Source organism: Bison bison, unplaced genomic scaffold (genome assembly GCF_000754665.1).
Source record: "Bison bison bison isolate TAMUID 2011002044 unplaced genomic scaffold, Bison_UMD1.0 scf7180017864040, whole genome shotgun sequence".
In the NCBI taxonomy this organism is placed as follows: Eukaryota; Metazoa; Chordata; class Mammalia; order Artiodactyla; family Bovidae; genus Bison; species Bison bison.
The window spans coordinates 6,535,884-6,562,381 of record NW_011494612.1 but is presented as its reverse complement, the minus strand read 5'-3'; the positions used below and the strand labels follow the sequence as shown (position 1 = coordinate 6,562,381).

Here is a 26,498-nt window from a genome sequence, read left to right as displayed (position 1 = left end):
TCCAACTCTCACATCCATACATGACCACTGGAAAAACCATAGCCTTGATTACCTGAAAGCACATTAATGTCATCATTAATGTTAACATTAATTAAAATGTTAATCAATGCAGTTGTCAACTCGATTGATAGCTCTGGGATTATCTGTAATCACCCACAGAGACTAGCTTCTAACTTTATGTACATACACACACCCACAAATTAATATATCTCTGTTCAGAGTTATATGTTTAATGAGTAACTACAAAAAGATATAAAATGATGATCTCAAACTTGAATGCTTGAAACATCATTGAAGTGTACCCTTCGCATAAGTATTTTCTTCCAAACTTTGAATAAGAAGCCAACTTTCTCCCAATAATCTCGTTTTCAGCCCCCAATTTATGATTATTTTATTACTTTGGGTTAGGTTAAATTTAAATTACTATATTAAGTTGCAAAATTATATGTACCAGATGTTTTAAGGCCTTGATCAATAGCTTTGGAGCTATTCTCTATCCACCTCCTTAAAACAGTTCTTCCAAATTTTTCCTTCCGGATCTTTGGCTGTATCTGCTGAAGTTCTCTCTCTGTCTCTGTCTTATTTTATATCCACTCCCCTCCCCCTATCTTTAATAGGAAATCTGGATTCAAATACTTTTTCTTTTACCACTGACCCACTGAAAGAATTTTTTTCACATAGTGTTTCCCATTTATTTCTATTAGTATAGACTCCTAGATATTCATTTTATTTAATGGTTTATAATCCATTAGTATTATTTTGATGCTAAAATTATCCCAGTTTTTGACATTGGAAGACCCTTAAAGCTGCCAACTGTGTCCTTTTGACCAAGTTCTCATTATTTTTTAGCACTTCCTCATCTTCTAGATCAGGTTCATCCTGTTCTTTACCTGCCTCAGCCCTACAATCCGTCTTTTCTCCAAGGAGCCATGGCAGAGTCATGGTTCTTTTTATTGGAGAATGAGATCTGGAAACCAAGATTTATGTGCTTGATGTATTATACTACTGGCTTATCATTCGCTTGAGCTATAAGAATTTCTTATCTTCTCTCACCACATAGCCATGGCAGAGTCATGGTTCTTTTTATTGGAGAATGAGATCTGGAAACCAAGATTTATGTGCTTGATGTATTATACTACTGGCTTATCATTCGCTTGAGCTATAAGAATTTCTTATCTTCTCTCACCACATAGCCATGGCAGAGTCATGGTTCTTTTTATTGGAGAATGAGATCTGGAAACCAAGATTTATGTGCTTGATGTATTATACTACTGGCTTATCATTCGCTTGAGCTATAAGAATTTCTTATCTTCTCTCACCACATAGCCATGGCAGAGTCATGGTTCTTTTTATTGGAGAATGAGATCTGGAAACCAAGATTTATGTGCTTGATGTATTATACTACTGGCTTATCATTCGCTTGAGCTATAAGAATTTCTTATCTTCTCTCACCACATATCAGATAGGCTTTACATTCCATTGCAAATCTGGCTGTAGAAGTCAGTGGATTTTTATTGTTATCATTTTATTATCTTTCTCACATCTGACTCCATTTTGAGTCAAATGTGCTTTAGACAGACAGAAACTTAATGCACTTAAACTATTCCGGGACTGTTTCCGTTTGGAAACCTGCAGAAGGGAAGCCCGTGGTCACTGGTGTGCAATACACACCTGTGTCCTCCGGAGTCCGCTGTTCTTCGCCCAGCACAGCCCCACAGCTTTCTCAAACCTGGAGTGTCCGCAACACTTTGCAAGGACACAGTGGAGGGGGCAAGTCAGCCCTCCGACTTCCTCCTGACGCCGCCTCTGATTGGCTCTGGGCATACAAGAAACGGGTGAATGAGCGGCTGGCCCTCGCAGAAACTTGCTTGAGGTCTTTGGGGGGTATTGCCCTTTCCCCCTCGTCCGTCCGGCAGGCCCGCCGAGCCGGAGGAGGATGAGGTCGTCCTGTGTCCTGCTTACCGCCCTAGTGGCGCTGGCTGCCTATTACATCTACATCCCTCTGCCCAGCTCCGTCTCCGATCCCTGGAAGCTGATGCTGCTGGACGCCACTTTCCGGAGCGCACAGCAAGTGGTGAGACGCAGCCCGGGGCTGATTCTCTGTCCCTTCTCTTAAGCAATATTTTAGGGGGAAAGAGAATTTCCGGCCTTTGTCCCATGAGATGGATATTTTTGTGGCGCAATAAGGCTATTGCTTTTTAGTGGTTCAGGCTGACATTTTCAGGATGTCGCATTCGCTTCTTGTCTAGCAGCGGGTTAGGTCTGTGTATAGGTCTTCGTCTGTGTTGATTCCGGAGAAGGAAGTTCTTGAGCAGAATTTGACGACTGTTTAAATCCTTCGTCTTTCCTAAATGCCACCTTCTATCTTGGTTTGCAACGTCAAAAATCAAGCTTCCAGCGTTTTATAACCCACCCTCCCCCATTTTGTTCTCTTATAGAGGGCGGCAGAGAGCGAGTTAAGTGTTGTAGGAAGGCTCTGGTTCCTGGGAATGCAGCCACCTTAAGAGCAGACTTGGCACGGTGATCTCGCACTGTGTCCGACAGTGGAGCCCTCCATTGCCACGGGCAGCAGCCTGGGCTCCCACAGTACTTAGGGGACGGCACAGATCTGCACGTCATGGCCGGCACTCCTCAGCTCAGCCCAACAAAGGAGGCGGAGAGGCCTGGCTGGCTGCGGGAGAGGCTGTGGAGGTAGTGACAGCAGGTGTTTGCATGATGCTCTTGTTTTGCGCCTGCCCTGCAGCGTTTCATGTATGTCCTTAACTGTAGAAGAGCTAACCTTTGCCTGAGTCAGGATATCCAGGCTTAGCCTGGCAGGGTGACAGTTCTTTCCTGTACCGTGAGTGTATATTTTTTTTAAACCCGTAGACAGAAAAATGTAACTTTCTGGTTTATTCTATGTCAGAGGCATTATTTTTAGTGCCAGACAATCTAAAATGTAAACTACAATCAGCTATCAAGTCTGAGCTGTATGACTGAACAGGGTTTTCTGAGCATCCTGCTCTATCTAAACTCCTGACCCTCCCCCCAAACCGAGATTCCTCCCCTCCTCCAACCTTGGGCTTTAACCTCAGGTTATTTTTGTAAATTCCTTTAAAGAATGACAACTAGGGAGAGAGAGAGGAAGAAAAAGAAACAAACAGGATTTTCCTAGAGGATTGATATTCCTTGTCCCTGTGCATTCCAACTGTGTGTAGGATTACCTAGTCTCTGAGGCGTTGTCCTATCACAAATCCCTTAACTAGGGTATTATAGCACATTTCTAGGAAGATTTTGCTTTTCTTGAATCCAGCCACATTTCCACCCTCAAGTCTCGCATTTTCTCCTTAGGAAGGGTCTATGAGGCAATAGAGCCTCTTCCTTCCCTCCTGCTTACTACAATGTTGACAAGACGAAAGAATGACAATCCCCTTCTCTAGCATTGGCTCCAAGAAAGGCAGTCTTGTGCAGGATGCTCTGCAATCACTCTCTTCCTCCAGAAATTTTGTAGCTGGGGAGTAACACCCTTTAAAGATTCTGGGATACAATGATATTTACCTGGGTGGCTTAAATGGCCTTCTACAGTAAAAAGAATAATGCCTAATGGTAAGAAAAACAGAAAGAAAGAAAAAATAAGTCAAACTACTGTGTTGGCCACAGAGATTATTCTTTCCTTTCTGATCCAAGGAAATCTTCCCTATCATAAGTAATTTGAAAAAAGCCATGATTGGACAAATGTCTTTCTTCCCCAACAAAGCAACCAGTCCAGTAAGACCTTTGGACCTTACAGTCATCTGCAGCGTGTGCCCTTAGCTGGTGTTTGGGAATGATAATGTAATAGTGCCAGGTCACAGAGACAGATAAGGTAGCAGAGTATCCTCACTGGACACTGTGGCTGGGGTTGAGTTAGCACACAAGTGGTTCTTATCATTTGTCTTCAGAACTGTAAAACATCAGAAAGATCATTCAGCCCACAAGAAAGCATATTCCACCCTGGAAAGCAATTTACCAGTGTCACTTCAAATTGTCCTGGGGAAAAGGCAATGTGCTTGACACTTGGTGGTAAACAGAGCATGACTGTCATGCCTCCCTGAATCCCTCCTCAGCCAGGCCACTTGCTGGCTGAGAGGCCAGCCCATTAACTAACCTTCTCTGACCCTCAGCTTTCCTTGTATAGTAGGGCTGATAGCTTTTGATGCTTTGTAAGAGTGCTGTAATGTATTTTAATGGCTGGAATTGGTTGTAGTTATTCTTCTAAGTGGATTTCCCTGGTGGCTCAGACGGTAAAAGCGTCTGCCTACAATGCGGGAGACCTAGGTTCACTCCCTGGGTTGGGAAGATCCCCTGGAGAAGGGAATGGCAACCCACTCCAATATTCTTCTACATATTGTCCCAAAGGGCCACTGTGGGTTGTGGGGAAAATCTATAGTACTGCTCAACTTTGTTGAAACAATAAAATAAACGTAAACTGGAAGTAGACTACCTCATTGAAACCTGGAATGCTACCACTAAATTGCCTGGCATAAAGTTTTTTGCCCACATCATTTTACTTTGAATTGATTGGCTCCATTACAAAAGCTACTTCAGAGGTAAGGCTTGGTCAACTTAATACAGCAGGCACCTGCCTAATATCAAGAAATGTGAAGGCTTGGGACTTCCCTAGCGGTCCAGTGGTAAGACTCTGTGCCTTTCACTGAAGGGGGCATGGGTTTGATCCCTGGTTGGGGAACTAAGATGCCATGTGGTGTGGCCAAAAAAAAAAAAAAAAGTGAATGCTACTTTTATTCTGTTGTCATTGGCAAATGCTTCACCACTCCCTGTCCCTTCTCATCTCCTTTGTCTTCTGCAGATGAGTCAGAGTATTGAGATTATGTTCATTGTGCTTTTCTTCCTTGGGGTCCTTCAATACTACCTAAGAAGAAGTTACTTAGGATCTTTCTCAAGTCATCTCAAACACAGATGCTACATTAGAGTCACCTAGGAAGCCTTCAAAAATCCTAATGCCCAGTTCACAACGTATACCAAATTTATGCAGAATCTCTGGGAGAGGAGTCCCAGGAAGCAGTATTTTAAACAGTTCCCAAGGTGATTTCAGTGCGCAGCAAAAACTGAGGACCACTACTGTGTAAGTTAAATACACTGCTGATGTAGATTATATTTTTGTTAAACTGTTCAAGTTGTATTGCATACATGTTACTGGAAAGGAGCCCTTTACATTAGCATGTTTATCAGATTAGTCAGCTGATACTTTGGCTCTAAGGTGATAAAATAGCCAGGCATCTTTCAGTGTGATAGCAAAGCCATCATAAGACTTGGACAGTGGAAAAACACAGACAAAAATAGTCTGGGAAGGGCAATGGAGAGAGATGTAGATGAAGATTAGGGGAACAAAAGGAAGGAGTTTGGTGGATGTTCTGAAGACATTTCAAAGTGCTGTGCAAGCAAAAATTTTTATAAAATGGTAATCCTGATACAGGTAGAGATACTGAGAAGTATACACTGCTGGAAAAAAATGTAAATTTTAACAACTTTTTTGATGGCAGTTTGGCAGTGTCCATGGGAAGCTGTGGAAGTATTTATTCTTTGACCCAAAAATCCCTCTGGATGAATTCACGTAATTATGCATATAGTCAAAGCTATAGCTATAAAGATAGAAACATTTCATAGGTACAATAATCTTTTTAAACTAGTCCAAAAGCACTGCCATATATGAAATATATGAGAGAACGTTCAGCAACCTTTCTTTTCTTTTTTTAATTTTCAGTGTTATTTTAAAAAACTTAAGAACTATAAAAGACTATGTAAATATGGTAAACCCATATTTTGGAAACTATGCAGTCAAACAGTTAAGTTGTAAAAGTAAAGTTTAATGAGGTACAAGTGATTTATACTGAGCTGTAAGTGAGAAAATGCTACAAAAAGCATATATGCCATTATACCGTTTGAAATATCTATACATCAAAACAGATAGCTTTATAAATCTATATATAGATGTATAGAAAAAGCTGGACGTAATTTAAAATATAGTGATTTTTTTTCTGGGCCATAAGATTATATCTTCAGGTTTCCTATCTGTATAGTTTTTCTGCAATGATCATGAAATAAGAAATTAATTAAAAGCTTTTTTTGTAGTAGGTTTTCTACTTCTAAAGTGGAATTGAAATGCACATACATATCAATGTGATTAGTATTTCAGTAATTGTACTATGAAGAAGATAATTTTATTTTATTTTCTATTTTGGCTGTGCCATGTGGCTTGTGGGATCCGACCAAAGATGGAACTCCAGCCATGGCACTGAGGTACTCAAAGCTTTGAGTCCTAACCATTGGACCACTAGGGAATTCCCTAAAATAGATTTCTTTAAAAAAGGCATCCTGGATCCTTTGACCACTATCATGATAGCAGGTTTCATGTGCGGTCACTTAGATGTAACACAGATTGAAAGCTTAGTGCGTGAGTCTGACCCACAGAAATTGCAGCTTAGTACGATGAAGAAGCTATGCTCACGTATAGCTATTAAAAAGGCAAGCGCTGACAAGTATTACAGAAGAGGTACAGTTACAGGAGCTTATAGAGGGAGTGGCTTTGTACAGTTTAGAGGGGGTGGTAAAGATGTTGACTGAAGGTAATAATGGGCCAGAGCGTGACTTCTTACCTCAATCACCTCTTAACTTTCTAGTTCTTAACCTATGTATCCTTTCAGTGACATAATATAAAAGAGAGATTATTGAAGCTGATATTTCTGCTGAATGCTTCCCCTGTTTCTTATAAATGACAGTGATTTTGGACTAGTTGAACAAGGTATTTCATCCTGTAAAATGTCCTCAAACTTGCTGAAATCGAATGTGACCTCACCTAAATTCTCTGTGCATGATGTGCCTTTGGGCTGTGTGGGTATGCTTTAAATGACAGCTCAGCTGGATGTCATGCAGAACTCCAGCTTGGTAACCTTCTTCATGAGCATTCATGAACTGGAATGTTTACTCCTAAATTTAACTTTAAAACATTAGTGTATAATAAGTTTTGCTTATTGCCTTCTAGACTTGCCTTGACACATATTTCTTCATGTAAATTAGAGATTTCGCTCACTAAGCACAGTAATTTTTAGCTGATTTAGTGAAATTTTCTTTAAACACACCTGGCAGCAGAATGGCTTTAAGAATAGCTTGAGGGTACAATATTTAATTAGTATTAGTTCTGACAGGTGAGCGAAATGAGTTGGTCTTGGTAGACAGAACCTGCTGGTGGATCCAATCAAATATTAAAGTCAGGTTGATTCAACTACAAGTGTGTAAGATAATGCCTAATTTGTAGTTCTCCTTTTAATTCTTTATTTTTTAAACTTTTTATTTTGTATTGAGGTTTAGCCAGTATCCTTTTTACTTTTCCTAAAACTCTACAAATATGGCTCTGAGCACAGAAATGCCAACCTTATTACTTTATTTTAGTGTGATATCCTATTGCTAACATGTGGCCTGAGCTTGATATGAAAATATTTCTGAGGTGTGAAAGTGTAATAATCATTCTTAACCATCCTATTAATGCACAATTAGTTCTTTTAAATTAGTGAGCATATGTTTACTTTTACTGACAAATGAAACTATATGGTAACTGTCTACCATTTATTTTCTCCTTCATTTATGTTTATAAAGAAAGACATGTAATTAAATATCATGGTGACAGGCCTAACTATCTTCCCTACCTAGTCTAAGATGTGTCATAGTATGAAATTTTAACAGTCTTTTAGTGTTTCCAAAATAAAATCGATATCCTAGCTTAATATCCTATCCTTAATAAAGTTAAAATTCCAAAGTCATCATTAATTCAATGAACAGCAATGCTAGGAGTTGATGAAATAATAAAACACATGTCTAACCTTTACGAGTTTACAGTCCAGTGAAGGCAGATAAGTCTACTGACAGTTATAGAATGTGATGTGACTTGAATGATAGAAGAAGAATTATGATAGAGGCATTTATGGGTTGCTGCCTTAAAAAGGACACCTAATGTTAACCTGTGGAGAAGGAAATGGCAACCCACTCCAATATTCTTGCCTGGGAAATCCCATGGACAGAGGAGCCTGGCGGGCTACAGTCCATGGGGTCCCAAAGAGTCAGACATGACCGAGCAACTAAACAACAACAACAATGTTGACCTTGGCATCAGGAGCAGATGTTTCCCTTTCACACTGATATCAGCTCTGAATTATCAAAGCTGAGTGAGCATTTACAGTAAAGAAAGTCGCTCGGTCATGTCCGACTCTTTGCAGCCTCATGGACTCTAGCCTGCCAGGCTCCTCTGTCCATTGAATTTTCCAGGCAAGAATACTGGAGTGGGTTGCCATTTCCTTCTCCAGGGTATCTTCCTGACCCAGGGATCAAACCTGGGTGTCCCACACTGCAGGCAGACTCTTTACCATCTGAGCCACCAGGGAAGCCCATTTACAGTAAAAATAACGTCTATTAAGCATATCCTGAGCATTTACTCTGTGCCAGATACTGTGCTGTGTGCTTTACATACAGTTCATTTAGTTTGTGCTATAATTCTGTGAGATAAGTGTTCTTATTTTCCTTATTTTACAAAGGAGGAAGCTGAACTGTAAAGAAAAGTAACTTGCTTTTGATAACAAAACTTGTAAGAGGTGGAGCCTGTGTTACTGTGAGTTTAAGAGCTCAACCGTTGTGCTAGGTTGACTTTCCATAAGAGCCAGCTGAGTGAAAGAGGTGAGGAAGACAAGAAGGAGAGAAAGGAGGGGGGAAAGGGCATCCCAGACAAAGGGAATGTTCCAGTGGGAGAGGATGGTACAACCTAAGGCCCTAAAAGTAGTTCCTAGTGGCTCTGGAGTGCAAAGCTCAGAAGTCAGAGAGGTGAGGTCGAAAGGAAGCACAGGCCAGGTAATGAAGGGTTCTGTGGGCCAGGAAGGAGCCACTGAAAGGATTTTAGCAGGGAAATCACATGGTCAGATCTGTATATGAGAACGGTTTTCTCAGTGGCAGTATAGAGACTAGAGTTTAAGAAAATAAATGAGGGCAAAAGACCACTTGAGAAGCAATTATCCAGATGAGAGGGGAGAGCATGAACTAATAAAATGGGACGGGTTTGGAGTGAGGCTGGCCAGAGTTGCTGACTGCAAGAGTGAAGGAGAGAAAGGAGTCAAAGATGACTTCTGGGACAGACTCTGTAGTAACTGGGTGAATGTTGATAACAAGCCTGATTAGGAAAAGGAGCAGGTCTGAGGGTGAAGGTCATAGAGTTTGGTACCTTGCTTTGAAGTGTCCATGGGACCAGTTTAAGTGTAGCTGTTCATAAATAGTTTGAATTTGGGGGAGAGAGAGAGCGCTGAGCTTAAGATACGGGCTTGGCAGAGGTCAGTGCATGGGTAATGGTGCGAGCAGTGGGAATGAATGTGTTTAGAGTGAGAGGAGGATGGGGGGATCCTACCAAGAAAACCCCAGGAGCTCACCAGTGAGAGGAAGAGAAGGCCAGCCCTAAGAGAATGAGACCCTGAAGAACATAATTCTTTGGTTATACCTTACATTTTTATAGCACTGCAGGTTTTACAAAGGGTTTCACTTACATGATCTCATTTTACTTTTACAGTAAATAAGTGGCTGACATTAGTTATTTCCATTTGTCGAGTGAGGAAACAGGTTCTGAAAGGGTCAATGACACTCCCAAGTTCACATGAGTAATAGTGGCAAAACAGGACTGGAATGAAAATTGCTAGACTCTTAATTTCGTTTTTTCACGGCTGGGCCAAGTGACCTGAAAACAAAGTCCTGCATGATAGATTTTTGTCTCTGGTGCTGTCTCTCTGACAGGTACTCATAGCTGCAGGGATGCATGTGGGTATGCTCATGATAACTTTATTATGGGTACATTGTATCCTGACTTTTTTTTGATCTACAGCTATTAAATAAATCTACGCTGGTGTTTTCCAGACTTTTTTCCTGTAAGAGATGTGATGACCTTTGTAAAACACGCCAGGGGAACATAGAGGAAATACTAGGGGAATCTGTAAGGACTTGAATGACAGAATTCACAGGATTCATAAAGAAAATTATACAAAGCATTCTCAAAGAGAATGCCAACTCTGATAGATTTTGAATAGTTATAAAAAATGCTTTTAAGTTTTTACCTCTATAAAACACCTAACTTTCAGCGTCTTATAGCTCATCTGTAACCCGTTAGCAGCCTGCCTGTTGGCTGCTAATGGCACAGCATGCAAACTGTAAGGAAGCTCTCTTTGCTATAGTTTGTACTCTCAGTCACTCAGTCACGTCCAGCTCTTTGCTACTACATGGACTGTGGCCTGCCAGGCTCCTCTGTCCATTGAATTTTCCAGGCAAGAATACTGGAGTGGGTTGCCATGCTCTCCTCCAGGGGATCTTCCCAACCCCAGGGACTGAACTCGCATCTTTTGTGTTTCCTGCATTGGCAGGCAGATTCTTTACCACTGCACCACCGGGGAAGCCCTATAGTTTGTAACTCTTTAAATACATGTATATTGCTACTAAACACAGAGAGATTGTCCCCAAGTGGCATGTACCTAGGGTAGCCTCAAAGTTGCATGTACCTAGTGTAGCCTCAAAATTTATTATTCAAACCATGCCATGTCTGAGAGTAATAGGGGTTGCTATTGACAATCATGACAGGACAACCATTTTAAACCAGAACTATTCCCAGACGAATTTGGACATATGCTCAGCCTGCATTTATGTGACATGCATTCATCAGCATAATCAACTCAAAGTTATAGAATGATTGCTGTGCTCCCTGCTCTGCTCAGAGTTTACTGTTAATCCTCCAGGGAACCAGCTCCCACCCCTCACACCAGGTGGAATTCCTGTTCTCTAGGATAGTGGCAGAATGAAAGCACTAAGTTCTTTAGCACTTAGGGCCTGCTCCAAACTGGTACCGGTCTGCTGAATCTAGCCTCACAGTGTCCCCATGACCAGCCTGACACCTCTCTGCCTGTTGTCACCTCTGCCTCACATGCCCTCCCACCCTCTTACTTTAGCCAACACCCCACACATCTTTCAACACCCACTCAAAGATCATTTCTTTTGGAAACTTCCCCTCTTCCCCAGTCAACCTTCATCTCTCTCTCCTTCATACACTGCTAGCATTTTGTTTTTCTTTTATGGCCCTTGTATGTTCCCTAATGTTGATATTTCTTTACATACAAACTCCCCACCAAATCATAAGCTTCCTCACCTATCATAGACATAATTTTTCTCTTACTATTTTGGTATTTTTGTTTTTTGGGTTTTTGAGTGGGGAGAGGGGTTTGAAGATAATGCGTGATAGAGGAAGTAAGAATTCATAGTTCTGCTTTCTTTCAGTCCTCCCTGTTACTTCATTTGCCCCAAACATCAGAACTGGTGCTTTCCTGTGCTTCTGACTCTGAACTTATCCCAAAATGGCTTTTTATTGTCCTTTGAAACTTTTTTCTGGTTTGTTTTTTGCAAGCCTTGCTGTTTTCTGGGTTTCTGATTTCCTCAGAATATTTTTGTAGATTTATGGTTGTTTTTAAATTTGTAATGAATCATGTGTTTCTAGCTAAATGTTAGTTATATTACAGGCCACCTCCTTAAAAGATAACTGGCAAATTCCCACATTTATTTGGTATCATTCTCTTTTTCTCTTTTCCTCCAGAATGGATAATTGATGAATGCCCCATGAGAAATTAATTTGACCGACACTCTTCTGTGCCACCTGTCCTATAATATTGTCCCTGCCCTGGGACACAAATTACCTTTTTCTTGACCATTCTGAAGTCTACTTTCCTAAAACACAAGATGTTTATTTCACTGTTCCTACTTTATGCATCAGTTCTAAAAATAGAGTCACTCTATCCTAAGGTTTCAGTCACTTCCATTTCATGGCTGTTGGAGAGAAGCCAGTCCAGAGGAGCCGTAATCCCTGCTTCCTTGATTTTCTTCACAAGACAAATCAATTTTGCTTTTAAAAGATGATTGACTTTTAATAGAATAAGATTACTGGTAGGTGCCTGCATAATAATAGATACATTTATTGAATAATAAACACAGTCACCTTGTGAAATAGTAGTTAATGTCCTCAGTTAAGGGACATAGAAACTCACTGAGGTTGAGTGGTTCACAGACGGGACTGCCTGGGAGGCTGGCTGTGAACCTGGCCTGCTGGATTCCATAGCCCTTTCAGCTATCTTCCACAGCTTCCTGTTAGATTGTTCAGTCTCCCTTTTTTCCCCTTCTTATTCCACCCGCAAATCTTTTGTGTAAATCCGCATTGAAAAAGCATCTCGTGGGCAAGGAGCCTGCTATGTACTGTTTACAAATTTTAGTCCTAGAAGGGTTTTAGTATATGTTATACACTGAAAAGTGTTCATTGGTAAATAAGACTAGGAAATGCTGAGTTAAACAGAGTTAATCAGGGTTTCTTTTTTAATGGTGAAACATTTCAGAATCCCTATCATACTGACATGTATTTTGAATTTTAAAGAAAGAATATTTAGTTGAGTCCCATATTTAATTGACTATCAATCTTTATTTAAACCTCATGGTACTGACGGTTTATTTACAGAATTCGAGGGTCCATTTTCATAGTGTTCTAGAGCATGGATTTGGGGGTCAGGGAGACTTGTGCTCAAATCCCAACTTGAGCTATACTAGCTGTGTGATTATGACCATGTATTTAACCTATGAGTGTTTCCTGATCTAGTAACTGGTCATAATACTTAGCTCCTGAAGTTATTTTGAAGGTTGCAAATGATAATGTATCCAAAGCTTTATTGTTTGTCATCATCCCACAGTAGTTAATATGTAAAACACTTGGAATAATAACCCATCACAAAATTAATATGTTTGGTCTTAGTCTGATTTTTGGCAGTCGTCTGCAGTATACTCCAATAGTAGTGTGCAGTTTTTTATTTTTTGATTTTCACCTTTAATCTTGTCAATCTGCTAATGCTCTCAAATTCATGGATTTCTATACAACTGTAGAAAATTTTTACCTAGCCTGATGTTGGCTCCTGCTACAGGGCTTAAATCATAGCTTTACCATTTACTCGTCATGAGACTAATTGGGCAAGTTCCTTAAACTCTTAAGTAACTTAAAACTTAAAAGGTTTAGTTTCCTTATCTATAAAAGTGGAATAATGACAGTGCTTCCCTCGAGGCTTGTTGTTTTTATTGTTCAGTTGCTAAGTTGTGTCCAATTCTTTGCAACCCCATCAACTGCAGCATGCCAGGTTTCCCTGTCCTTTACTATCTCCTGAAGTTTTTTCAAATTCATGTCCATTGAGTGATGCCATCCGACCATTTTCACCCTCTGCTGCCTTCTTCTTTTGCCCTCAGTCTTTCTCATTATCAGGGTCTTTTCTAGTGAGTTGACTGCATCAGGTGGCCAAAGTACTGGAGCTTCAGTATCAGTCCTTCCAATGAATATTCAGGGTTGATTTCCTTTAGGTTTGACTGGTTGGTTTTCCTTGCAGTCCAAGGATCTCAGCAGTCTTCTCCAACACCACAATTCAAAAGCATCATTCAGCCTTCTTTATGGTCCAGCTTTCACATCTGTACTTGACTACTGCAAAAGCCATAGCTCTGACTATATGGACCTTTGTCAGCAAAGTGATGTCTTTGCTTTTTAATATACTGTCTAGGTTTGTCATGGTTTTTCTTCCAAGGAGCAAGCGTCTTTTAATTTCATGGCTGAAGTCACTGTCAGCAGTGTTTTTGGACCCCTCGGAAATAAAACCTGACACTGACATGCCTCTTACATTGAGCCTTTATTGCCATGCTCTGCATGCCTCCACTTCCCTTGATTACATTTTCTTCCCATAGGCATTTGTCAAACACTTGCACATCTTGGTTTCCTATCCTTTTCCTTACTGTTCGCACTTCATCTTGTGTGTGTGTACACTCAATCATGTCTGACTATTTGCTCCCTATGGACTGGGGCATGCCAGGCTCCTCTGTCCATGGGATTGTCTCAGGCAAGAATGTTTAGTGGGTTGCCATTTCGTTCTCCAGGGGATCTTCCCGACCCAAGGATTAAACCCAAATCTCCTGCATTGGCAGGTGGATTCTTTACCACTGAGCCACCTGGGAAGCCCCTTCATCTTCTATTAAGGCACAATTCAAAATAGATGCCTTACTGAATTTCATCTCATCAAGAAGAGGCACAAGTAATTCCTTCCTTCTCTGGGCTTGTGCAACCCTTTATCTAGGTTTCTCTTACTAAACTTGTATTACTTAACTAACTAACATCAGCTATTCATTTACAGTTCTTGGTTCTCTTCTATTTCTCTAAGCTCCAGAAGATTGTCTTTTTCTCCCCCTTAAGTTTCCCTGTCCATTGAATATATTTTCTTATTTGAATGATAAATGAATTAGCAGAGAACAATCCCATTCATAAACACAAAAATGAACAGAGTATAATTTAAGCAGAGTATAGTTTTTGCTTGACTTCCTTTCATTTTGCTTGTCCTATGACCTTTGGTCATCAGACCCAGGTAGGGAACCCGTGGCCAACCTATTTTGTATAACTGGTTCTAGTAAGGTGTAATGAGTATCTCCACCTCATCAGGCAGAATTCCCTTCTAGATCCTGGAATAGTTATGGGGCAAGTTTTAAGACATCTAGCATTGCCTTAGGGTACTTAAGCCAGCCAAGACTGGGTCAATTCACAACCCATTAAACTCTTAACGCTTGGAATGCTTCTTTGTGCTACTGGAGTTTTCTGGCTACTTCTAAAAAGGTTTCAGGAAACAACAACTTGAGAATGTCTCTTGGGTGGATCTGAATCTCATTTCATGAACTCAATGCAAGAAGTATAACTTGATCTATATTTCAAGCCTTTATTCTTTAGGTAGAACTTAATTCCAATGAATTTAGGTATTCCTCCATCACTGTTTTCTTTCAGGTTTTGGGGTGTTTTATATGTTGAGACATAATACTTTGGGTGGTGGGGGGAGGCATTTGGGTACACATCCTCAGCCCACATTCCTGTTCCACCTGGTCCTTGGTGTTTGGTTCCTACAAGTTGCCCTGGGATATCCTTTGTTCTTACTTATGAGAGCCTTTCAGATCTATTAGTGCTCTCTTCTATTCCTGTTGGACCCTTGAGAATGCATCATGGGCCGTGGATAATGGAGTTGTCTCAGAAACGTCTGCAAGACATTCATGCAACCTTGCTATTTTTGTGCCTTTGGGGCACATGGAATTCTTCTGCTGCTCCTGCACCATCTGGAGCCCAAGGAGCTCTGTGAGGTCATTTGAGGCACCACCTTCCGAGACATATCCTGAAGTCAGTCTTCCCGAGAGTCTTGCCTTTTTCCAGGGTTCTGTCTTGGGCATGAGACACATGTCTATTGCTCTCAGATTCCATAGACACATCTGAGGGTTGCTGTGTCCCAAGATTCTTTTTTCGTTGAATCTCAGATATCAATCCTTACATTCCTCATTTCATCTCCAATACTTTCTCCTTCCATCTGCCACCACCTAGTTTGGAGATTCACTTTCTGTTCAGGCGACTTCTTATTCATCATGCAGTCTTCTAAATTGATGTCTGTTTTTTGTTTCAATTTTCCAAAGGATGTAGGCTTTTGAAAATTAAAAGCAGGAAAACACTCCTGTTTCTTTGCTATTTGTTCTCATATCCCTTCCTTGAGGTAACAACTACAGAAAGGCTTGGCTACTGATTTTATTTGCCAGACAGTAGGGATAGGAGGGGAGCAGTGAGAAAAGCTAAGGAAAGCAACTGATATTAGGGGGAAACGTTGCATACCATTCACAGTTTTATCATGCCACACAATATCACATACACATGAGAATGTCATCCTATCCTGGATAGTTTTCAGAGCAGCTTCCTGGGCGCACACTGTTCTCAACAAGCATCTCTAAGGTAATTCTGTATGTCCTGCAGCCCTCTCATAGTTCCTGGAATCCAGCTTCTATACTGGTTAATCTCTAAGCTTCTTTTCTCTCTTCCTCAGAAGGAGGAAAATAATAGAACTGTAGCCAGAATTCAACAACCTCTCCTTACACTGTAGGCACTCAGGCAGTGATAACTATTATTAATAATAGTAATAATAAATTGGTTAATGACAGATTACTGTTTGATTATCTCTATTTTCAAATTTTGAAACAAACTCACTATTATCTGTAGGATAATGATTTTTCATTCTCAAATTTATCAATGAATTCCAAATATTAGCACAATTTTTACACCCATCTAGCCTAAGATGCATCTACTTACCTTTTTCTCCTTCATAAACAAACTGTCCCTTCTCCAGTGAGCACTTTTGTCCCTTGTCAATGTTGTGAACAATGCAGATAGTTGTTCAGAAACCCCATTTAATGTCAGTGATCATAAGCTAATACAGTAGAAGTGCTTTAGGAAAGGTATGGGCAGATTGAGGTAAGTCTGCATGCAATCAGAGCATCCAATACATAAGGGAAACCAGGGGTGGATTCTATGTAAAATGAATAATCTACTGTAATCTGTTTTGTAAAGACAGTTCACTTGTTTTACAGCTTTCCTTTAGTGAAGAAACTCATATAATTTGTTTTAAGTATTTAAGAAAGTCTTCATTTAGCTAAAAGCAAAAAATGTAGTCCATAAAGTAACTGAGGCAAGCCTGCCATTTCTTTCTTCATATTTTATTGTTTCATGCCTATTGAGCTACTTTGGCTGTGAGAAATAGAATTGATCTTGTGTGTTCTCTGTTAATTCACAAGGGTTTATCATGTGAAGTCTAGAAATCTTAGTGAATACAGAGATTCTCAACTAGGTCCCAGTGAATCTCCGCATTCCCCCATTAGACTGATGTGTTACCACAAAACTCAAATGATGATTACCTCTTCCTAGTTTGCCAAAGACTTTAAACCTTTAATCTTATGATTAGACTCCTCTGTATATGTGTGTGTGTGCACAAACACATTTATTTGTTTCATATCAAGAACAGTAAAAGTTGTTTGAACTTTTTCAATAAATTGGTCGATACACACTGAAATTGAGTTATTTTATTAATATTCATTTGCTTTGCTGTTGCATATATTGGCAGCCAATAGATATTAATGGAATTGCTGGAAAAACTGTTCATGGTTAGATAAATCGCTTCTGGTTCTTGCTTTTCATGAACACTGGCTAATTGTTCTATAATGCAGTCTTTCCAGCTCTTTTCATGGCAGGGCATATGTATACAGTAATAATATTTTATATGAGACAGTGGGGTAAACGGCTCAGGAACTTGGCTGCCCAGGGACAGAGAGGATCAGTGTCACAGCACATCTGTGTCCTCTTCAAGGCATAACAGTGTGCTCTATGCATGTGCTGGGAAGCTGTATTATGGTGTATTGCAGACTACATATAGCTCTTATTTCTACTCATGACATTGTCTTCTTGATCTTATGATGGCATTAAATATTTCACTAATCATCAGTGTTCTGTTTCATATTCTACAGAAGCACACTGTTAAATCTTCAGCTGCTCCCCTTCAAGGTTTGAGAGCCACTAGGAGATAAAGTTGGGATCTTCCCTGGTGGCTCAGACAGTAAAGCGTCTGCCTACAATGTGAGAAACCTGGGTTCGATCCCTGGGTCAGGAAGATCCCCTGGAGAAGGAAATGGCAAACCACTCCAGTACTCTTGCCTGGGAAATCCCATGGACAGAGGAGCCTGGTAGGCTACAGTCCATGGGGTCGCAAAGAGTCTTTTATGTGTATTCAAATAAAGTATTCTTCCTTCACTCCTAGTATGTTATTGGAAATGTGATGTGCTAATTTAGGGTGAGGAAAGGGACTAAAAACTGGAATTCACAGTTCCCAGGTTTGAGTTGCAGAACTTCCAATTAACCAGCAAGATGGGCACATTCAGCTAATTCCTAAGCCTACTTCATAAAACAAGACTAGTGACATATTTCCCACTCAGAGATTATCTGAAGATCAAAGAAGATCTCATATAAGAAAATACTCTGGAAGCTCAAGGAAAGAAAGATAGATACATTGTGTTATTTTATTGAAAGTGGCCAGTGAGTCCTCAAGCGTAGTGGCAATTGCATGTAAGAATTCAAATGCTGAGGGTTGGTGAGTTTGGCTCAGGTGACAACAAAGCTGACGCACGCTCTCCTTCATCCTCCCCTCATCCTCCAGAGCAACCTGATACACTTCCTGGGCCTCAGCCATCATCTGCTTGCGCTGAACTTCATCATCGTTTCTTTTGGCAAGAAAAGCGCATGGTCGTCTGCTCAGGTGAAGGTGACCGACACTGACTTTGATGGTGTGGAAGTCAGAGTGTTTGAAGGCCCTCCAAAACCAGAAGAGCCTCTGAAACGCAGCGTTGTTTACATCCATGGAGGAGGCTGGGCCTTGGCAAGCGCAAGTATGTCCTCACCTTTAGGCTGTTTGGGGTTGTGGCCGGCCCTGGCAGAGATGTATGACTGGGTTGACTTTCTTACTGGGTGAGGAGAAGGGGACCACTGGACTTCGACCCCCTGGCAGTCCCAGTTATCCCTACCATCCAAGCAAAGTTATTCATAGCACCCCCTCCTCCCCACTTTCCATTCTTGAAAGGATCCTGGTTTGGATGATTAATTATATAGCTACCCTACACCAAGAGTTTTGCCTGTTTGTTAATTCAGGCAGACTGTTTTGAAAATATTTCCTGTAATCTAAATCATACACTAACTTATTGTGAAGTAGTGAGGCTGCTTTCTATACCCAAACAAGGTAAAGTTGGGCCAGAATATGAGGCAGGTATCTGTAGCTCTAGACCAACTTGTGTTCTGAAGACATCTTTCTATGAAATAGAACAAGGATTTCTGTGTGTACATGTTAATTCATCAACATTTCATCTGCTTATGAAACCAAAGATGAAAATATAAAACGTATGCCCCAGTTAAAGGGATAATGACCTTGAAAAGTTCAAGAACATTCTTTTTAGCATTGGATAACTTTCATGAGCAGAATACACATTAAAAATCGCAGGCAGCCAAGTGGAGCAGCCAGTGAAAAGCATATTAAGGAGGACAGATAAGGGCCTTACCTCTGCTCATAATTATTACGGAGCTACTTTCTCATCTTCAGCCCAGAAATTATTTTCATCCATTAAGGTTAAAGGCTATGGTGGGACTTCCTTGGTGGTCCAGTAGCTAAGACTCCACACTGCCAATACAGGGCGCCTGGCTTCAGGGAACTACATCCCACATGCTGCAACATGCCACACTTAAAATCCAGTGCAGCCAAATAAATAAATGTTGTTGTTTTTAGTCACTCGGTCATGTCCAGCTCTTTGCAACTCCATGAACTGTGGCCCACGAGGCTTCTGTGTCCAAGGAATTCCAGACCAGAATACTGGAGTGGGTTGCCATACCCTTCTCCAGGGGGTCTTCCTGACCCAGGGATTGAGCCTGGGTCACTTCCTTTGCAGGCAGATTCTTTACTGGCTGAGCCACCAAGGAAATGAAATAAATAAATAACAGTAAATTAAAAAAAAAAAAAAAAAGGCAAAGGCAACTTGTTCTGGTTTGTCTTAAAAAAAAAAAAAATGTGGCAAAGGCCAAAAAGTGTAACTTTCTCTAGTAATCTCATTTCATTTAACTCCATATTCATCACTTATTCTTTTATTCTTTTATGAATAAAAGAATATTTTTTCATATTTCCAACAGATGATTACTGAATAAAAGAATATTTTTTCATATTTCCAACAGATGATTACTGAATATGTAGGTCTGCCCAGGGCTGAGAGGTTTCCTGGGTTATAGGACTTTGGGTATAGAACCTCTAACAGTTGTGTGCAAACCTGGACCTTTGGTCACTCTAATGTGTGCTAGATGATGGGAATACAAAAATGAGTAAAACAGAGTCTCTGCCCTAGAAAGGATAGCATCTGTAGCATTGGACGCTTGCCAGGAGAGACAGTACACCAGAGGCCAGGATGTGGAAGTGCCAGGAATGGTATGGATTATGAGTCAGCCTAGCCTTTTCCACACAATTTTGACTCATCAGTCCCGTCAGAGAGGAAAGGCTCAGTCTGGAGGAGATATGCAACTGTTTATGTAGTTATTGAACTTCTGGTTCTAATACTGCCTTGGAAAGTCTATAAATAAGGTATTCTGTGGCTTTCTGTTGAGACGATCTAGCACTTAATGTAAGAATATTAATATATCCAAAGAACAAGGGATTAAAGTGTTACATATTAAAATATGTAAAAACTTTTGGATTCTCTTTCTAAGAAATGCTAAGACTTCCTAAAACTCTATTTGTTGTATGTTGGTTTAAACGGAATACCATAGTTTTCAAGTTGGTGACTTTTCTGAATCACAGCAAATGAGGGTATTAAAAGAAAAATGTTGGGGTTCTAAGGAGGAACTGCTTATTCACTATGATTTTTAGAAAGGCATATCTCTTTGAAGAATTACAAAATCAGAATGAATCTAATGTAATTTTTTAATATAAATTTATTTATTTTAATTGGAGGTTAATTACTTTACAATATTGTATTGGTTTTGCCATACATCAACATGAATTTGCAACAGGTATACACGTGTTCCCCATCCTGAACCCCCTTCCCTCCTCCCTCCCCATACCATCCCTCTGGGTCGTCTAAGTGCACCAGCCCCAAGCATCCAGTATCATGCATTGAGCCTGGACTGGCGATTCGTTTCATATATGATATTATACATGTTTCAATGCCATTCTCCCAAATCTTCCCACCCTCTTCCTCTCCCACAGAGTCCAAAAGACTGTTTTATACATCTGTGTCTCTTTTGCTGTCTCGCATACAGGGTTATCGTTACCATCTTTCTAAATTCCATATATATGTGTTAGTATACTGTATTGGTGTTTTTCTTTCTGGCTTACTTCACTCTGTATAATAGGCTCCAGTTTCATCCACCTCATTAGAACTGATTCAAATGTATTCTTTTTAATGGCTGAGTAATAGCCCATTGTGTATATGTGCCACAGCTTTCTTATCCATTCATCTGCTGACGGACATCTAGGTTGCTTCCATGTCCTGGCTATTGTAAACAGTGCTGTGATGATCTAATGTACTTTATATAGACGATTATGAAAGAAATTTTTAGTTAACAACACATTTGAAGGTAATCTTGTATGGCTTTCCTATTATTTATAGCAATTGCATTTTATCAGAAACCAGGTTAATTCTTTTGCATTTGTACTTGTAACTCTGTTAATGAGATGTATGTTCATATTTACTTTTTATTATTCTTACCATTAATAACTCAAGTCTGAGTCAGTTAGCAGAATTTAAGAATGGACAGTATTAAATAGACTGCATTATAGTGAGTGATTGCTCTCTTGTCTCTTTTAGAAATCAGGTATTATGATGAACTGTGCACAGCCATGGCTGAGGAATTGAATGCTGTCATTGTCTCCATTGAGTAAGTAATTAATAATTGTCATACAAGGAAATTTAACAAAGGATCCTAAGTAACTATTTAGTTACTTTATTTTATAAGTGATAAAATGTAAAATTAAAGTCCAGAGAGGTGAACTGATCTTCCTGAGGTCACAAAAAATGATTTCTGATGTAACTTAGAATTTCTTCAACTAGCTTTATAATGCCTCAAATTATCTTTTTTTTACTTTAGTTTTAGAAACTTCTGGAAAAGGAATTAACTGAGATTTTGAGAGAAATATACAATCCATTATCTATGCAATCAGTTTGATTACCACCTTTTATATCTAAAAACCAATAAGCACTTTAAGAGAATCTGTCCTACATCCAAGAGTTGGAAAAGGTATTCTCCTGGAGTCAGGTTCTATAACTCAGACCTTGTAAACAGTGATGTGTTCACTATTCTTAGTATAGCCTATTATTATCATTGTTAGAATTAATATCAGTGTTTTGAGTTGCTTCTACCAGTTCTGTATTAGCTGTTTTTCCGGGAGTTTGTGATGGACAGGGAGGCCTGGTGTGCTGCTATTTATGGGGTCACAAAGAGTCAGACATGACTGAGCAAATGAACTGAACTGAACTGGGAAACTAAGAAGAATGTGCCCAAAGAAAGGCAATGCCAAAGAATGCTCAAACTACCCCACAATTGGACTCATCTCACGTGCTAGCAAAGTAATGCTGAAACTTCTCCAAGCCAAGCTTCAACAGTACGAGAACCGTGAACTTCCAGATGTTCAAGCTGGATTTAGAAAAGGCAGAAGAACCAGAGACCAAATTGCCAACATCCACTGGATCATTGAAAAAGTAAGCGAGTTCCAGAAAAATATCTACTTCTGCTTTACTGACTATGCCAAAGCCTTTGACTGTGTGGATCACAACAAACTGTGGAAAATTCTGAAAGGTGGGAATACCAGACCACCTGACCTGCCTCTTGAGAAATCTATATGCAGGTCAGGAAGCAACAGTTAGAACTGGACATGGAACAACAGTTTGGTTCCAAATCGGGAAAGGAGTATGTCAAGACTGTATATTGTCACCCTGCTTATTTAACTTATATGCAGAGTACATCAAGAGAAATGCTGGACTGAAGCACAAGCTGGAATCAAAACTGTTGGGAGAAGTATCAGTAACCTCAGATATGACACCACCCTTATGGCAGAAAGTGAAGAAGAACTAAAGAACCTCTTGATGAAAGTGAAAAAGGAGAGTGAAAAAGTTGGCTTAAAGCTCAACATTCAGAAAACGAAGATCATGGCATCTGGTCCCATCATTTCATGGGAAATAGATGGGGAAACAGTGGAAACAGTGGCAGACTTTATTTTTTGGGCTCCAAAATCACTGCAGATGATGATTTAAGCCATGAAGTTAAAAGACTCTTGTTCCTTGGAAGAAAAGCTATGATCAACCTAGACAGCATATTAAAAAGCAGAGACATTACTTTGCCAAAAAGGTCGGTCTAGTCGAAGCTTTGATTTTTCCAGTGGTCATGTATGGATGTGAGAGTTGGACTGTAAAGATCACGGAGTGCTGAAGAATTGATGCTTTTGAGAAGTGTTGAGAAGTGTTGGAGAAGACTCTTGAGAATCCCCTGGACTGCAAGGAGATCCAACCAGTTCATCCTAAAGGCAATCAGTCCTGCATATTCATTGGAAGGACTGATGCTGAAGCTGAAACTCCAATACTTTGGCCACCTGATGGGAAGAACTTATTCATTGGAAAAGACCCTCATGCTGGGAAAGATTGAAGGCAGGAGGAGAAGGGGATGACAGAGGATGAGATGATTGGATGATGTCACCGACCCAATGGACATGAGTTTGAGTATACTTCGGGAGTTGGTGATGGACAGGGAAGCCTAGTGTGCTGCATTTCATGGGATCACAAAAAGTTGGACACAAATGAGTGACTGAACTGAACTGAACTGAACTGAAGAATGTGAAAAATAGTTTTAACAACTGCAGTGATTGTAGTCACACAAAAATCATGGTGTTCCATGGCAGGCATGGTGCAGGTGCTATGTGTATACTGTTTCTCCTCCTTCAGATCTTTGTCCAAATATTATCCTTTCAACAAGGCCTCCTTTCACACCCCTAAAATTTCAGTCCACTCTTCTTCTGTTTTATTTTTCTCCAAAATTATCAATTATAATTCTCCAAATTTTCAAAACTATCTCCAATTATCAGTGGACTGACAGACCATATATATAACTTATTATGTATTTATTGTATCAGGTAGAAATAGAAGATGTAAATTTTGTGAAGGCAGAGATTTTAGGGATGGTTGTCTGTTTTGCTCATAGCTGATCATTAGTGTCTGGAATTGTCCCTGGCAGATAGAGGACATTTATGATATTGTGATTTGTAAGAGATATATGTTTGGTCATACCGATGATCAAATATATATTTTTCATATGTACTTGGTATTCATCCAAAGTTCCTGGCTCACAGCTCCCCAGATCCTTGAAATTTCCTGTATTCAGAGTATTAAAGATGTCTTTGTTTTGTGAGTGAGATGACCTTTGGAAGCACCTAAGGATGGGGATACTGGTTGCCAGGAGAACCAACTATGTGATTAGAGGGCTGGAACTTTCCTACAGCCTGGTCTCTGAGGAGGGGAGAGGGGCTGGAGGCTGAATCAATTGCCAGTGGCCAGCGATTTAATCAGTCATACCTATGTAATGAATCTTCCATGAAAACCCAAAGGACAGGGTTCAGAAAGCTTCCACTTGGTGACCACATGTAAATGGGAGAGTGGTACACCTGTGAGAGGATGTGGAAGCTCTGAACCCTTCCCATGTATCTTTCCCTTCATATCTCTTCCATCTGGCTATTCCTGAGTTGTATTCTTTTATAATAAATCAGTAACCTAGAGAGCAAAACATTTCTCTGAGTTCTGTGAGCTGCTCTAGCAAATTAATTGAGCCTGAGGAGGAAGTTGTGGAACCCTCTGATTTATAGCCAGGTGGTCAGAAGTATAAGTAATAACTTGGACTTGGGATTGGCAGCCTGAGTTGGAGGGATTGTTCTAACCTCCCATCTATAAATTGCTGAGAAGCATAGGTGATTACTTGGGCTTGTGTCTGGTGTCTGAAGTAGGGGGGGATCTACAGTTTTGTAGGTGGTGGTTTAGTCACTAAGTTGTGTCCAACTCTTTGTGACTCCATGGACTGTAGCTTACCAGGCTTCCCTGTCCATGGCATTTTCCAGGAAATAATACTGGAGTAAGTTGCCATTTCCTTCTCCAGGGGATCTTCCCAACCTGACCCAGGTATTGAACCAAGGTCTTCTGCATTTCAGGTGGTCTCCTGCATTGCAGGCAGATTCTTTACTGACTGAATCACAGAGAACAAATGTTGATCCCTTAATCTGTGGAATCTGATGCTATCTCCAGGTAGATACTCTCAGAATTGAGTTGAACTGTAAGACACCCAACTGATGTTTGGTGCATTGCTTGATGAAGGTATGGGACAAGCCCCTCTCCTACCCCAGGCCCACCCCCCACCCCCCTGCAACAAACAAACACACATTGAAAATTAGTCACAAAACACCAGAAGAGCATTTAATACCTATTTATGGAATGAATGAATAAAGAGTTTTGCTTAGCTCTCATAAAAGTCATCCAAAATAAGTATTTTGATAATTTTCCTCATAGATAAGGAATTTGAGGTCGATAAAGTTAAGTAATCTGTGTGAAGTCACATAGGTGGAGTGAAGAATTAAATAAATCAGGTGGACTCACACCCTAGGTTCCTATGCTTCTTTGAGCCAACATTAAACTAACATTAAAGGGCTTCTGGTTCAAAATGGTGGAGTAGAAGGACGTGTGCTCATCTCCTTATGTGAGAATACCAAAATTGCAAATAACTGTCAAACAACCACAGACAGGAGGGTGCTTGAACCCACCAAAAAATGATACCCCACATCCAAAGACAAGAAGCCGCAGTGAGATAGTAGGAGGAGTACAATCAGATTAAGATCAAATCCCATAACCGCCAGGTGCGTGACCTACAAACTGGAGAATAGTAAAACCAAAAACGTTCTCACATTGTTGTGAAGGTTCTGAGCCCCATATCAGGCTTCCCAGCCTGGGGATCTGACAAAGGAACTGGGAGTCTCCAGGGAATTTGACTCTGAGGGTCAGTGGGATTTGATTATGGGACTTCCACAGGACTGGGGGAAACAGAAACTCCAGTCTTGGAGGGTACAAAAAAATCTTGTGTGCACCAAGACCCAGAGGAAAGGAGCAATGACCCCACAGGAAACTGAACCAAAACACCTTCTCCTATGGAGGTTGGATCAGCAGGGGCTTACCACAAGGATGGGGCACTGGCAGCGGTAGTCCTGGAAGGTCCCTCTTGGCATAAGCCCTCTTGGAGGTCACTATTAACCCCACCATAGAGCCTGTAGTCTTTCATTTTGCTTGTTTTGTTTCTTAGATTCTACATATGAGTGAGACTAGGTGGTATTTTGGAGAAGGAAATGGCAACCCACTCCAGTATTCTTGCCTAGAGAATCCCAGGGACAGAGAAGTCTGGTGGGCTGCCGTCTATGGGGTCGCACAGAGTCGGACATGACTGAAGCGATTTAGCATGCATGCGTGCATGCATTGGAGAAGGAAATGGCAACCCACTCCAGTATTCTTGCCTAGAGAATCCCAGGGACAGAGGAGCCTGGTGGGCTTCCGTCTATGCGGTCGCATGGAGTCAGACACGACTGATGTGACTAAGCAGTAGGAGCCTGTAGACCCCAGGACGGGGTTGCCTCAGGCACAACTACCAGGGAGGGAGTGCAATCCCACCCATCAGCATATAGTTGGACTAAAGCTTTACTGAGCAAGGCCCTGCCCACCAGAGCAAGACCTAGCTTTTACCACCCTGTCCCTCCCATCAAGAAGCTTAGAGAAATCTCAGCCTCATCCACCAGAGGGCAGATAGAAGAAGCAAGGAGAACTACAATCCCACAGCAGCTAGAAAGAAAACTACATTAGAGAAAGTTAATAAGGTTGAAAAAGCAGAGTTATATCCCAGATGAAAGGACAATAATATAAAACCCCAGAAAAACAACCAAATGAAGTGGAGATAAGCTTCAGTATAATGATAGTAAAGATGATTCAGAATC

General features: G+C 40.6%; 1 protein-coding gene across 1 annotated transcript in view; it reads left to right on the top strand.

Moving 5' to 3' along the window:
• Positions 1–1,701: 1,701 nt before the first annotated feature.
• The window catches only part of NCEH1 (neutral cholesterol ester hydrolase 1), a 42,518-nt gene continuing 17,721 nt past the window's right edge, over positions 1,702–26,498 (top strand). Inside the window, exons 1-3 of the mRNA XM_010835267.1 lie at positions 1,702–2,074; positions 18,117–18,345; positions 21,298–21,367. Of these exons, the coding sequence (XP_010833569.1) occupies positions 1,937–2,074; positions 18,117–18,345; positions 21,298–21,367 (437 nt within the window). The 5' untranslated portion in view covers positions 1,702–1,936. The remainder of the gene's footprint in view (positions 2,075–18,116; positions 18,346–21,297; positions 21,368–26,498) is intronic.